A 15,306-nucleotide genomic window follows, 5' to 3' on the forward strand; every position below is an offset into this window, starting at 1 on the left:
TTCCAAGAACAGCTAAAGCTCCGACTTCCTACTCTTCTGAGAAAAACCATCTGAGAATGGCCGAAGTGCAGGAAACGGTCACATGGTGAGCGAACAATGCTCTCAACAAAACCTGGACGGCGTTTCAAATGTCAACATATTGGCACTTTTATTGTTTTATACATTATAAATGGACATTCTTAAAGGAGAAAGGGAAGATTGATTCATAAAGTAAAATTAACATGCTTTTGCCTAAAACAAAGACATAATTGGACAAACAGCTCCACAAAAAAACCCTAAAATGCAACAATATAAAGCACCGTATTTACACCATTAACACACACACAGAGACCCATCGACCCCACGCAACAGGCAGAATAAAGTACTTCTGTAGAAAATATATTCTGTAGTCCTTGCATTTATTCATAAAGTCACCTGTGAACTCAGAATCCACCGGACCAAAAACTGATCAACGCGTATGACGACGACGAGGTTTGAGGAAAACGATGACAAACGAAGAGGAGACCGGTCCGAATGCAGGAGTAGATTTTGCTATAGTGTTTTAAAATACTGAATCTTGCAGCGGATTCACTTTAGCTCAGAATTTGGATCCAAATATTGTATTTTGAGGGACCTAAAAATGATAACAAATCTAGAAAAGCGCCATGGATGCAAGCAAATATTCTGCTACCTGCTGGGCACGGCCCAAACTAGTTATGATGCAGTTGCATTTTGGGGTAAATCCACCCGTTTGCAGCTACAGCAACAGTCCATAGGTGACGTACCACCATCAAGGCATGAGAGAACGATTTTAACAGGAAAAACATGACTTGTTCTATGTTGTGGAGTGGGAAAATGCTTATAAATTGCAGTTTTTGAAATGTACCTGTTAAAATGACATCTAAGCATGACTATAAAAAGCAGACATTTTTCTCAATGGCGAGGATCAAATGAACAGGAAGAGTCTGCATCATCTTTTAGGTCTAATGACCAGCAAGCACAAGGAAACAGAAGGAAATCTACTTCTTTTTTTAATGTCCTTGCCTCATGTCTTTACATCCCATAATTCCAATCCATGCCAACACAATGACCACAAAGTGACCACACATTCACGCAAACGCGCACACACACCTCCAGACAAGCACTCAAGAACTCCGCTCTGAATCAAAGACATGGGAACAAGTTGAAATTAAACGTTATATTAAAAGGACACAAAGTTATTTTGTAAAATGATATAATATGCAATTAAACCTCAATGTCTTCAAAAGGATGAGACCCAGCCCAAAAATCCAACATCCCCACCCAAACACAAAAAGAAAACAATCGACACACTTTGGCCCATGTTGTGTGTGCAAAAAGATATACAGACATTAAAAATGGAACTGTTCATGTTGTTTCTCTACATCTTTGCTGAGGCAGAGAGAGCAGGACAGAAAGGTTGATAACGGTGTACAAAACACATCGCTGTTCATTCCTCCAATCCACAGGGGGGCGCTGCTGCACCTCACGCCAGCAATTCACACACGTCAGTGCTTGCTTCACAAAACAGAAAAAAAAAAAGGAAACAAAAACTGAAAGACATATTTCAGTCTATTTTGACCGCGGCGTAAATTTTCCGTATGAACACGTATGCAGCGTAGAAACCAATCGTTCCCGTTAGCAGCCAGAAAGACAAAACCATCAGGGCTGTGTAGCCGAAATACAGCAGGGAGGGGATGAACTCCACAATGTCCAGCTGAGGGAGGGAGAAAGAGACAAGCATGTAAATGTTGAGTACAACTAAACAATGGACACAAAAATGGACTCGTCACGCAAAATTTAATCTTCGACTTAATTTAACTAGGAAAATGTCCATTTTAATTGAAACTGTATCTCTTGTTTTTAGCTCCAAAGCACTTTAAATAGTTCACGTTTCATTTGTGCTCTATTACTATGAAAGACGGGCAGTCCATCTCCCATTGGCTGGATAAAATGGTAGCCCCGCCCCTCAACACTACTGGTTGAGCAAATAAGCCAAATACAAAATACTGAATTTTTCAAATATTAAATTGTATGTAATGTTCAGATAACAAAAAATATTTAAACAAAAACAAACAAACAAACAAAAGGACAAAGGTGGTTAATTATTTTTTAAAGAAACTAATACCCGTTCAGCCGGAATGCATTAAATTGATGACAGAAAAAAAAAAACAACAACTTTATAATGTCACCAAAGATTATTTCAAATAAATGCTGTTCGTTTGAATTTTCTATACATGAAAGATTCCTTAAAAAAATGTATTAGTTTCCATAAGAATATGAAGCAGCACAACTGTTTTCAATAATTGTTTCTTGCAGCAAAACAGCATATCAGAATAATTTCCAAAGGATCATGTGACGCTAAAGAATGAAGAAAACGGCTGCTGAAAACTCAGCTTTGCAATTACAGGAATAAAATTACATTTTAAATATATTAAAATAGAAAAAAAATATTTTAAATTGTAATAATATTTTACAATGTTACTGTTTTTACTGTAATTTTGAACAAATAAAAGCAGCCTTGGAGAGCAGAAGAGACGTCTTTCAAAAAAAAATAAAAATCGTACTGACTTCAAACTTTTGAACGGTGTATAAATAATTTTTAAACTAATATATGTGTGTGTGTATGTGTGTGTGTGTGTGTCCTCCAAAAGTTTTAGACAATATTGGCATGAATCCTTTTTAATTTGCGATAATTCTGCACTGATAAGGGACAACACAAACTACATAAACATATTTTATCACATAAACAGTTCATACATAGAAAAAACTTTTCGATTAATCAAAATATCCAGCATTAGCAGCTATCTGACCTAAACTGGGTTCTGATTGGTTCATTGTATTCTAAACTTAATTGGCAATCAATTGTTGAAGCTATTAAGGTGTGCTGACCCAAACATCTTTTACAAACCCGGGCCAAGTTTAATCCAGTAACCAGCGTCACAGCAAAGGGGCGTGTCTGACTCTGACATGAATATATTGCCATTATTATTATGTAATCAAAATCAAAATTATTATTGCTGGACTACTGATAATGTCAAGTTACTGTAATGTATGTGCACCAAAAAATGATAAGGACTTATGCTGATATCGTCCAAAACCACACTTTGCTAGAGGTGTTTCCACACTTTTGGAGGGCAGTGTGTACACACACACACACACACACACACAGACACACACACACACACACACACACACACAAAATACGAGACTGAGACTTGTTCTTTTTTTTCAGATGAACCTTGTCTAGTTTGATTTTGCTTCAGAAGATTACCGAAAATGTAAATAAGCCCCCAATTATGCATTTATTATTTAAAGAGGTCATGAACTGAGAAATAAGCTTTTCTTTGAGCTTTTGACATATAAGAGTTCATCGTACTATAAGAATATCCTGTAAGATTCAGAACTGAAATCTTCCTTGTTAGTCCAATAAAAGCTTTTATTGACAGCAGATCCAGAGAACGACTGATCCTGGAATGTGTCTAATGATATGTGAAACTTCGCTTCATTTCACTGTGGATTCTTTGTTAAATCAATCACATTTCGGCGCAAACAGACTTTTACCATATGAACTCGACAGTAATGCAACAACATGTCAGTAACTGTGTTCATTCTAATGCCTGATCTGATATTAATGATTCATGTACAGTCACATGATCTTTGTGTGTGTGTCAGTAAATCAAACCAGCGACTAAACGCTCAACTTCACCTTGATACTCTTAGTAGGATGAAAATAATCTGTTATTTAAACTGTGATTAAATTATATATAGAAAGCAATCAAAGAACGCTCCCTTTACAATCACTGGAGCTGTCAATCAAACAGAGTGAGTTTATCAGTGACTGAGTTCTGGACTCGAGCCAAAACTCCCGTTTTATTGTTAGCTGATGCCATCGATCTAAACGTAATGCAGCACTTTTCACGATTCATTAACCTTGAGAGCTGTAATAGTACAAACGTCCTAAAAGAGAGAGTAATATTTGGCTATTTAATATGCAAATATGTCAGCCAATCACAGCAGTGGGCGTTTCCACTGAAGTCTCACAGCAGACACGCCCCTTAAAACAGAGCGTTCAAATCAGAGGATAAAATCAGGGTCGGAAAAATGCCGTTTATCTCGAAATTATGACATTTTTTTTTATGTAAAAAGCATATTAATAATATAAGTGCACCGCAGGAAACATTATAGAACAATAAAACAACACAGTTCATGACCCCTTTAAAATATATTTATTCATAGACACCAAGTGCCATAAAATCCCTAGCGTGTTTGTGTGTATAGTTTTGTGATAAGAAAACAGCAGACTTAGTCTAAATACTGTATACAGTGGGACTGAATCTAATCTACAGTTCATACCAGTTCAAGCCTAAAATAATGTTGTACATTCCCTCTGACATTACCCAAAAAATAAAACAAATCTTAAGGAGCTGAATAGGAAAGACACTGCGGTAAATAAAATAAGTATACTGTAAAGATAGTTACCTTATTGACAAAATAGAAAACAGCATAGACTAGGACATAAAAGGCAGAACCTCCGGACACGAGAAACGTCCTCCACCACCATCGATAGTCCTGTAGGGGGAGGAGCCACAATGATTGACAGGTGTTAAATCAATGTCTACTGACAGTGAGCGAGCTCTGTTCAGGTTCTACCGGACTGAGGGGGACACCAGTGCCATCTGTTAGAGATGATTTAGCATGCTTAGAGGCCATTCAAATGAAGTGACCTTTGCTTTTGTTATCTTAACTCTTAATATTTGCCTATTTATATATTCCAGAGCGGTGAGTGAATTTGTATGGACAGTGAGATTGCTGAAGATTATGGAGCTCAACAGGAACACCAAATAATGACACACAGCAGCACTCTGACACACAAGAGGGTCAAAATGATGTCTAGAGAAGTTCTTAGAGTGGATGTGTGGGAATGGAAGAATTACATCTGACCTGTATTATTATTACACCTGTGCTGTTTTGATTAATGTATGACTGTACGACAGGCAAATATTTACTGCTGTTAATTACTAAACGAATGATTATACACCCACCTCTGCACAAAGCTGGAAGTACACCATCACGATGCTGATTTGAGAGCAGGAAACAACAAGAATTATGAAGACAAGGAACAGGAAGCCAAACAGGTAATAAAACTGGTTTTCCCAGATAGCCTATAAGAGAGTATAACACACCACAATGAGCTTATATATTCATAGACATCAACAGATGAGTACATTTACAACGTCATACTGGATATATGCACTTATAAACTGTGTGTGTTTGGTTAAACTTACACTAAAGATGAAGAAAAGCTCGATAAACATGGCGCCAAACGGCAGGATTCCCGCCATCAGGATGCTAAATGGAGAGAGCAATACAATCCCATTAAGCATGCACTGCTATTCACCTGTTCACAGGCTAACAAAGACCATACAGAGAGCGTCACGTACCCGACAAACTTGTTCATGTACCAGCGCTGCTCAGGGACCTGTCGGGGGATCTGATTGGTACGAACCGGATTGTCGTACGGCTGTTTCCGGAAACCGAAATAGTAGCCCAGGTACACGAGAGGCATAGAAATACCAAACCACATACACAACAGAGCCAGCATTGTAGTGAAAGGAACCTGAAATATGTGAAAGTGAGAGGTGGCAGTCAGTTTCCAAGAACATTCAAGCTCAGTAAGAGGAAGTTGCTTGGTGGAGCATTCAAAGTGACTGAAACAAACAGCTGTTCTTTGACTGAAGAACACATTATTGTTTTGAGTTTAAATCAGCCTTTACTGAGTGAATCCATCATCAATAGCAGTTACTGACGTATAGATAACAGTCTGGGGTCAAGATTTATGTTTTAAGAAATTAAAGTCCCCCTGTGCTGAAAATCAAGTTTTTGATGTTGTTTACATGTCTGTGTGGTGGTTTTAATATGCTTTAAGACAAACCATGTGCAAATTCATGTGTCAACATCATTGCTGAGGATTTTCTCCTTAAATCTGCAGTGAAAAAAAGACGCAGTTTGAAATCGCCAGTGTCTGTGACGTCACAAACTACCTTGTAACCAATCACGTCAACAAGTCTCAAGAGAAGACAGGTTATCCCGGTATATTTTTCTGTTGATATGAAAATATCGGGTAGATTTAGTAATGATGTATATTACGATGTCATGATGAACCGTATGCCTTTCACTGACGTTCTGAGCTGTTCAAACTTCAAAGCGAAGCTGATTATTAGCTGTTTGATAACTTAGTCAATCAAAAGGCTAATCATATTAATTACCGATATTCGTCCGATGTTGTAAAGAGCAATACTGTTGTGCATTAAGTTGACCGAGTGGATCTGAGCAGGTGTGAGCGAGTGGAGGCGGGGCTAATTTGCATATTCATGAGGCGTGTATATAAATGAGGCAAGGGTGTAGAGTTACATTCAAGCTATTTTAAGGCATGAAGAATTTTTTTCACAGGAAAAACATTTGAATATGTCATTTTGCTGATCAAAAATACAATTATTGACTACAGGGGGACTTTTATTCAGCAAAGATGCATTAAATGATTAAAAGTGACAGTAAAGACACTATATATTGTCAACAGATTTCTAACAGAAATAAATGCTGTTATTTCTATCAATTCTATTCATTAAAGAATCCTGAAAAAAACGTATCATGGTTTCCAGAAAAATATCGAGCAGCACAACTGTTTTCGTCATTGATAATAATAATAATACACGTTTCTTGTGAAGCAAATGAAGATACTCACAGCGCCAGAAGAGTGCTCTCCCCAGATGAAACAGTTCAGAACAAAACAGAGGCTGAAGACGACAGCTGGGTACAGAGTTGCCGTCTAGAAGGACACACACACACACACAATGTCTTTTATTTCTTATTCTGTCAGACAGTGTAATCTCCAAGCTCAATTATTTTGATGCAACAAATGTTTCAAGAGTTTGTACTCACACAGAAAGCCCCTTTCTTCCATCGGTGGCCTTTAAGAGTGCGGTACAGTCTTCCTGCAAAGTATCCTCCGAACAAACTGCAGGACAAGACACATGACACCAACACAGATTGAACAGAGATGCTTATGAATGTGCAAAATCTGACAGGAGCACAAGGTGTTTTATTGTGCATTTACCCCATGAACATGAAGAGGAAGCAGGCGGTTGTCATCAGAGCTCCTCGGCTGGATGGAGACAACATCCCCAGCATAGCCACAACTACAACACATGCACAGTTTCGTTGTATTTAGGAGTCACGTGACAAAAAACATTAATAAATGAACATTCAACAGGCAAGGAACATGTAGCACTTTATGAAAATTCTGTAGAAATCTGCAGTTTTCTGGAGCTGTACGACCTAGGGTTGTGTGACTGCCTATACCAGTAACATTGTGTGGTTCTCCGTACCAGTGTCGGTACCAGAGCAAAAACTGTTGAAGAACTTGCTCAATCATCATAGTTTCAGATTCAATCACGCATTTAAATATGGTTGTCAATCTAGAAACTCAGCAGTGTACTCACAGATAACAATGAGAATCATGCAGAAGAGCTGGATGCCAGATCCCAACAGGGAGCTAAGTATCATGGGATACTGAGGTGGGCGGAACACATCTCCATGGACGTTCTTCCAGCCAGATTCCTCCATTGTGTCCTCCTATAACAACAGAAAAATGAGAGAAAGCAATGAGGCAACACAATATAAGAGATGAATATCAGAAGGCAAGCGACCAATCAGTCATCTTACAATGTCATCTTCTCTGTTGTAGTTGGCAATGTCCTTCCTCAGCGTCCTGATGATGATCATGCTCAGGATGCCTGCAGACAAACACTTACTTAGATGCCATTGCAATCGAAAAGTGCAAGAGTCATATGAAGCTGAAGATGAAAATCAGTCACACCTGACAGAAAGAACACCACGACCACGGAGTTGACGATGGAGAACCAGTGGATCTGCACGTCACTCATGGTGAGGTACGTGTCCCAGCGAGACGCCCATTTCACTTCACTCTCCTGCAAAGAAGAAGAGAGCAGCTATTTATAAACCAAACAAGACGGGCAGACTTCTCGATGGAGGCGGCGGCGCGTCTCACCTCCCAGCGCACAGAGTAAGTGAAGAGAATGCTGTTCTCTTTGGATGGGTCGATCTCCTGAGGGACGGGGGCAACCGTTTCAGGCAACGTGCATGTGCCTCGGTCATCTGCTTTTATATCTAGAACATGTGAGAGAAGAACGAATGAAATGATAGTAAACAATGCAAAATTAATGTAAAGGTGACAGTGTTTTTAGATGCATGCAGGAACATACTATATAATATAAATTAAATTATTTAAATAAATATATCTAAAAACACTACCATTCAAAAGTTTCTTAGGCCCACCAACGCTGCACTTATTTGATCAAAAATTCAGTAAAAACAGTAATACTGAGAAATAATATTACAATTTAAAATAGCTGTTTTCCATTTGTATATATTTTAAAAGTAATTTATTCCTGTGATGGCAAAGCTGAATTTTCAGCATCATTACTCCAGTCTTCTCTTCCATCAGAAATCATTCTAATATGCTGATTTGCTGCTTACAAAACATTTCTTATTATTATCAACGTTGAAAACAGTTGTGCTGCTTAACATTTTTAAGGAAACCATGATACATTTTTTTTCAGGATTTAGAAAATTCAAAAGAACAGCATTTATTTGAAAATATATTTTTGTAACATTATAAATGACTTTACTGTCTCTTTTTTATTTATATAAATGTGTGCACAAATGAAACTCATGGAGCTTAGATGTTATTGTAGTGACAACACTTCAAGGAAGAACAGTGTAATCTTAACTGAAAAATAATTAAAATAAAAATTGGACAGAAAAAGAAAAGCTTTACAATTCACACTTTACAATAAGGTCTCATTTGTTAACATTACTTAATGTAACTTACAACGAGCAACATATATGTGTTAATCTTTGTTAAAAATACAGCTGTTTATTGTTTGTTAATGTTAGTTCACACAGTGCATTATCAAATGTTAACATTTGAATTTAATAATGTATTAGTAAATGTTGAAATGAAGATTAATAAATGCTGTAGAAGTATTGCTAATTATTAGTTCATGTTAATGTGGTTAACTAATGTCGACTAATGAACCTTATTGTAAAATGTTACTGAATAGCTTTTTTCTGTTGTTGGACCCATCTATCCAGATTTTTTGCAATTTCAAATTTCACTGAATTACTAGTGGCTTACCTTCTAATTTTACGCTCTTCGGCATCACCTCGAAACGTACAACTCTGTAATTGTGTTCGGCGTCCTCCTCCACCTTTTCTTTGTGGTAGTACAGGATGAATGACAGATGGTTGTGCAAATAGAACTACAGGAGGGAACAACACAGCACGTGTCCACCAATCAGGAAAAAGAACACACAATGACATCACCAAATGCAATACGATTTTTTTACATAAAAATCAACAGCCATTTGTTTCCATAGTAAGCTGATAGACACAATTGTAATGTATTGAATTCAATGTCAATAAATAAATAGATGAAAAGTGGTTGAATGAGAGGTAACAGAACTAATTGCTTACCGTCTACATCTCTGGACTGCCATAAAATTACACTAATGTGAAGAGATGCCCTTCATTATTACCTTGTTATTTTCAGTAAAGCCGAGCCTGTAGCCATGCTCAAACTGAATATCCTTCAGTGTGTCCTTCTTCTGCTCCTCTTCCGCTCCCTCCTCTTTGTTTGGGTAAAGCTCCAGCCGCGTGGCCACAGGGAGGTTATCTGCAATGCTGTTCATACGTATGACTTATTAATCAAAATACTACTGACAGATTTAACTATACAGGAGGTGAAAGTATGCATGAATTAGAATATTAAGCATTAAAAATATATTTTTTTTGTATTCAAAAGTTTGGAGTCTGTAAGCTTTCAATGTTTTTGAAAGAAATGCAAACCAAGGCTGCATTTACTTGATCAAAAACAGTAATATTGTGAAATATTATTACATTTTAAAACGGATTCAAATAAGAAAACAGACATTTTAAATTGTAATTTATTCCTATGTTGTGGAAGTGGAATTTTCAGCATTCTAATATGCTGATTTGATGCTCAAGTTTTTGCTTAATATTTCTGTGGAAACCATGGCACATTTTATTCAGGACTCTAATGAATAGACAAAAAAAAACATCTTTTATTTAATATAAAAATATGTGTAACAATATAAAAGTATTTACTGTCGAGTTTGATTAATTTAATGCTAAATAAAAGTATTAATTTCTTTAAAAAAAAAACATTGTACTGGCCCCAAACTTTTGAACTGTAGTGTATATAAATTATTATATATATATATATTTTTTTATATAAATTACATTGGTCAAAAAAATAAGTGTTTCCACTGCCTTTGGAGCTCGGAGAAACAAATTGTGTTGTTGTGTATTTTAAATTTTACTTTTGATGTACTTCATTTGAAATAAATAAACTTTTCAGGAAGAAAAAAATCTTTGTATAGAGTTTCTTTCACGAAACACGAGCAGAAGGAAATTGTGTAAACTGATGCATTGCATTGAATGTGCAAGACTTCAGGAGATTGTTGTGCTCTCATGAATGTGGAATGCAGTCAGCAGAAGAAGGACTCACAGGTGGACATAGTACTCTTCTTGGATGCGCTCGGCTAGCAGCTTGCTCTCCTCCACGGTGAGTTTGATGGGATTATCTGGCTTTTTACACAACACCTCACATTTCTTGTCCAGGTTCATGAGAACCGCGTAGAGCGTGTTTACGATGCGGTCCCCTCGCAACACCTCACCTGGTCACATATCAGCAAAATGAGAAGCATGAAGGTATTAAGTCAACCTTCTCACTGCAAGATTCACCCATCAGCATGGTTGTGCTGAATACAAAAGAAAATGTTTTGAAGAATGTCAGTAACCAAACAGATGATTGACTTCCATGGTAGAGTAACTATGGAAGTCATTGGGGTCCATCAACTGTTTGGTTTCCCATATTCTTCTTTTGTGTTCAGCAGAAGAAAGAAATTCATAACTTTAGGTTGAGTAAATGATGACAGAATCTTCATTTTTGTGTGAACTATCCTTTTAAGTTTTCTGTAACATAGCAGACATCAGATGTGTGACAGCAGTGAGATGACAACGTACCGAGGTTCTCTGCCTTGTAGACGATGTTCTCAGGCTTACAGAAGGGAAGTGAGTAGTACTCATAGGGCAGCTGGGTTCTGGAACTTGTCAATTTCACAGCCTGGTAATTAAACATAGGTATATGTTAGAAACACCACGGCTCAAATCTAGAAACCTTTGGAGAAGGAATCTGTGGAATGAATGATAAAGATAGTGTCACACACAGATGCCTCTATCTAGATTGATAAGTGCTGGGCAGACGTGTAAACAGCTCTAGAACTAGGGTCAAAGTGTAAAAAAATACACAACTATGAACAGAAAAATGTATGCCTGCTTTTTATATTTATTTTTAAGTGAAAGGAATAATTATGACTGAGTAAAAATGAAAACGCTTCACCTTTATTTCGACAGGGCTGTTCTGGTGGAAATTCATGGGCGCAACCCCTGGTACATAAAAGGGTGTTACTAAAGGCAGCGTGGACACCAGTAACAGTGCCCACATCTCCTAAAAACACACAAAAAGAGACACACAAAGCCAAAAATGTTTAGTTACCCATCTATAACCGTGTTACAGAACAAAAACAGACAGCACATTGACAGTAAACATGTTTACACAAAAATATACATCCTTATGGAAGTGTTACTAGAGTCGGTCAGTGCGGTGCTGGAAAAGAAAAACCATATGATCCATAAACCACCTCAACAGGTAAAACAATGTGAATCTGAAACAACAGCAACTGAATAAACAGTCCCACCATCATCCAAATAAGCAGTTTGTGGTTATTATCTATTTTTACATCGTTAAACGTGCTGTATGTAAGCTTTTGACTGTACTAAAGCATAAAAACACCACAATTTGTGTTTGCAGATATTTATTAAAACGTGCTCCGTTCACATACTTGTTTCTCTGAAAAACAGTCATTTAACATTGAAATGTGCGTTCCGTGTCAGAATGTCTATTTTTGTTTCGGTCTGTGCAAGACCACACATTGCCAATTTACCCATTAGTATTTTGCCACCCTGGGTTGCCAGTTGACGGAAAACACATGCAGTGAATTGTTGGAAGCCAGCGAACAAACTGGGTCAGAGAACGCAGACTCTGCTCGACCTAAAAAGCCTCAGCATCCATCTAAAAATCTCTATGAACGGGAGCATATTAAAACACGATATCAGCTCATCATAAATCAATAATTCAACTAATTATCTTACAGTGTGTAAGTCTCCTCGCCTGCCAATGTCAATTGAGCTCGCTCCTGTTGCGTGTCCTCAAACTGGCAACCCGCGAGAGCGTCAAGGAGGAGGGGGCGGGGCAAACAATATTTTGAATTTGGACTGCAGTACCCATTTAAACCACTAGCTGTCATTCTTACATAGAGCACCTTTAAAGTCCAACAGTACTGGATCTTTTCACTATTTATATCACTCTTGCCTGTGTATTTGTGCGGTCCAGACCAGGTTATGCGAGATACGTGGAGTGGATGCGTAGTGGAGTTTGCCATATTAAATGCATAAAAGTGGAGATTTAACAGAAGTGGCAAGAGATGTTCCGTATTATTACACACTTCTGACTGAAACGTTATCAAAAAAGAAAAACTTCTAGGGCTGTACAATTTACCGTGATTAAACCGAATGCCATTTGGCGAAGGCTACAATTATTTTATGCTCAGCTTGTCAGAGCTGTACGCTCTGTGATCAGTAGTAAATGCTTGTCCATCTGAAAGCCAGAGGGCGCTCTTGCGCAGAAACTCCAAATATGCCCTGCCGCAGAAGTAGATAACACATTTCATATAGCTGTAGCTGAATAAACAGAAGATTGAAACGCTTTGACTGCCTTACTCTGTGTAAGAAGCCTCATCATCTCACAGAAGGACGCTCAACTGTCGTTATGAAGTGAGTTTAGAGTAAAAACATGTTATTAAATGCTGTCTTTTATTGGACAAGATGTTGAAGGGTTAGTTCACCCAAAAATTAAAATAATGTAATTTATCACTATCAGTGAATCGGAGCACCAAAGTCACGTGATTTCAGCAGTTTAGCCGTTGGATAGGAGATCCGAATCACTAATTCGAAACAAAAGATTCATAAAGCTCAGAAGATTCATGAAGCAGTGTTTTGAAAACGTCCATCACTAGATATTGTTGAAAAGTCATTATTTTTTTGCCACACAAAAAATATTCTTTATAATATAATAGTTGAACCACTGTACTCACATGAACTGATTTAAATATGTTTTTAGTACATTAACGGATCTTGAGAGAGGAAATGTCATTGCTGGCTATGCAGGCCATTGGCTTCATAATCGCACTAAGCCAAATCGTTTAAGCATAATTTCAATTTTTTTTTTCTAATCGTCCGATTAATCGTACAGCCCTAGCAGGGACTAAAGCCTGAAGTATAGTTCACTTTTTACGCGTACGCAAGGGTCAGCGTACAGTGCGCGGGATGTGAATTTCATCTTCAGAAGATTACGCACGTACTGTACGCACACCACCGGATTTTTGCACAGATACGCACTTAATTGTTTTTGCAGTAATTAGTTAATCCACAAGGTGGCGACCATGCCCTGGAGAAATCAATTCACAAGGTAATCAAAGAAAAACTGCATAAACAGAACAGACTGGAACGGATGCAAGCTACAGTGACGATGGAGGCCTATATAGACGAGAGATTGTGTGAAGAGGTTAGAAAGTACCCTCAACTCTAGCATGAAAGAATACAACGATGTTGACACGGGCTGTAACTCGTGGCGACAGATTGCTCAAAACTGCGTACGCGTCGAATGAAGCACACTTTCTAAGGCTGTGCGCGTACACTATAGTATACCCAGAGCTTAAAGCATCTACACATCAGCTGTTGATCAGATTTTGAGATGTGGGCGTTACACTCAAACATCTTAAGAAAGGGGCGGGGTTTGAGCAGTGATTGGAGAAGTCCTGCATGCGTCACCAGAGGGCAGTCTGCCGATTTCAGTCATGACATCCTGATTAAACATTACGAAGTCAAAGCAAGTAAAAAACAAATCATTCACATTAAGACTTTAAGCAGAATCACACTCGCACACTTTCTTCTCACAAAATAAAATTATTTACAATCAAATCTAATGTCCATTTATTTACTTCATTTGTAAGTTGCCACGTAATAAGATGCAGTCGACCAATTATTCTTTACAAAATCACATAAACAGTATGTAAACTCTTCACGTTAAACCGAAACTGAATTTAGCGGTCCACAAGTGTCAAAGAACACAATCACAAACAGTGCCGTCCGACAAGAGCAGAACACATGAATGAATTCTGCAGTGAACTGAGACAGCAGCTGTGATTATAACACTTTTTCCTCTTCTTCACCATCATCTTCGCTCTGATGCGAGAGGCAGTGAATGCTAAAGCAGCGCATTAACCTGACTGACAGATCCAGACTCCATCATCTGACGCTGTGTACCGTGAATCACAGTGAACACAGCGGTCTGCTTCATGTGTTTCGGGTTTAGATCAGATGAGGACATTAACTCAGTCTCACTCTTAGCAAACACTCGATGATTAGCTGCCTGCTAAGTGTTAATGCTAGCCGGCTGCTTTCCAATCAGCATCCACTGCGCGAAAACAGCAGATCATATCATATGACACACTCACATGAAGCAAAACGAAACAACATGCTTTAGAGTAAGACACCTCTATCCGTGTGGAATTAAACCTTTTGTGAAACAGAGAAACAGAAGACACTTTAGCATCGGTACTCACCATCGCCGCCGCCATCTTGAATACACGTGTCATTGCTGACGTCACAGGAAGGATGTCATGCGTCATCACGCTGCTGTCATTGACTCTCAATATTGACACAGCCGGGAGGAGACATTTGCAGACGTTTCAGCCTTTAAACGAGGCTTTAAAGTGTAATTACGATTTACTAATATATATGCAGTTGAATGATTCCATTTCCTTGTTGTTTTATTAATACGCTGTTCACTTTTTCTCCTCTTTAATGGGCTTTAAAGGGTCAGTTCACCTAAAAATGAAAATAATGTAATTTATTACTCGCCCTCCCGTAAGACCTCAAGAACACAAATTAAGATATTTTTGATGAAATCCGATGGCTCAATGAGGCCTGCATAGCCAGCAATGACATTTCCTCTCTCAAGATCCATTAATGTACTACAATTTTTTTTTTTTAAATCAGTTCATGTGACTACAGTGGTTCAAT

The 15,306-nt window shown here is 37.9% G+C and overlaps 1 protein-coding gene across 1 annotated transcript; it reads right to left on the bottom strand.

Annotated features, from left to right (window-relative positions):
* Positions 1–122: 122 nt before the first annotated feature.
* tm9sf4 (transmembrane 9 superfamily protein member 4) lies at positions 123–14,895 on the bottom strand. Its single transcript, XM_067372445.1, has 18 exons — positions 14,847–14,895; positions 11,504–11,611; positions 11,128–11,227; positions 10,610–10,778; positions 9,618–9,762; positions 9,218–9,341; positions 8,069–8,187; positions 7,877–7,988; positions 7,723–7,793; positions 7,500–7,632; positions 7,115–7,196; positions 6,940–7,015; positions 6,743–6,826; positions 5,442–5,617; positions 5,286–5,349; positions 5,043–5,162; positions 4,480–4,569; positions 123–1,714 (listed from the first exon to the last, which is right to left on the bottom strand). The coding sequence occupies exons 1-18, from the start codon at positions 14,877–14,879 to the stop codon at positions 1,565–1,567; spliced, it is 1,956 nt and encodes a 651-aa protein (XP_067228546.1). The 5' UTR covers positions 14,880–14,895; the 3' UTR covers positions 123–1,564.
* Between the last annotated feature and the right edge of the window lie 411 nt (positions 14,896–15,306).

Source organism: Chanodichthys erythropterus, chromosome 20, assembly GCF_024489055.1.
Source record: "Chanodichthys erythropterus isolate Z2021 chromosome 20, ASM2448905v1, whole genome shotgun sequence".
In the NCBI taxonomy this organism is placed as follows: Eukaryota; Metazoa; Chordata; class Actinopteri; order Cypriniformes; family Xenocyprididae; genus Chanodichthys; species Chanodichthys erythropterus.

Excerpts from the sequence above, each read along its gene's own strand:
- tm9sf4 (XM_067372445.1), bottom strand. The coding sequence starts at position 14,879 with ATGACACGTGTATTCAAGATGGCGGCGGCGATG. Across the intron at positions 7,633-7,722 it reads ACAACAGAGAAGATGACATT|GAGGACACAATGGAGGAATC; the intron begins GTAAGATGACTG and ends CTGTTGTTATAG. Across the intron at positions 5,163-5,285 it reads AGCTTTTCTTCATCTTTAGT|GCTATCTGGGAAAACCAGTT; the intron begins GTAAGTTTAACC and ends ACTCTCTTATAG.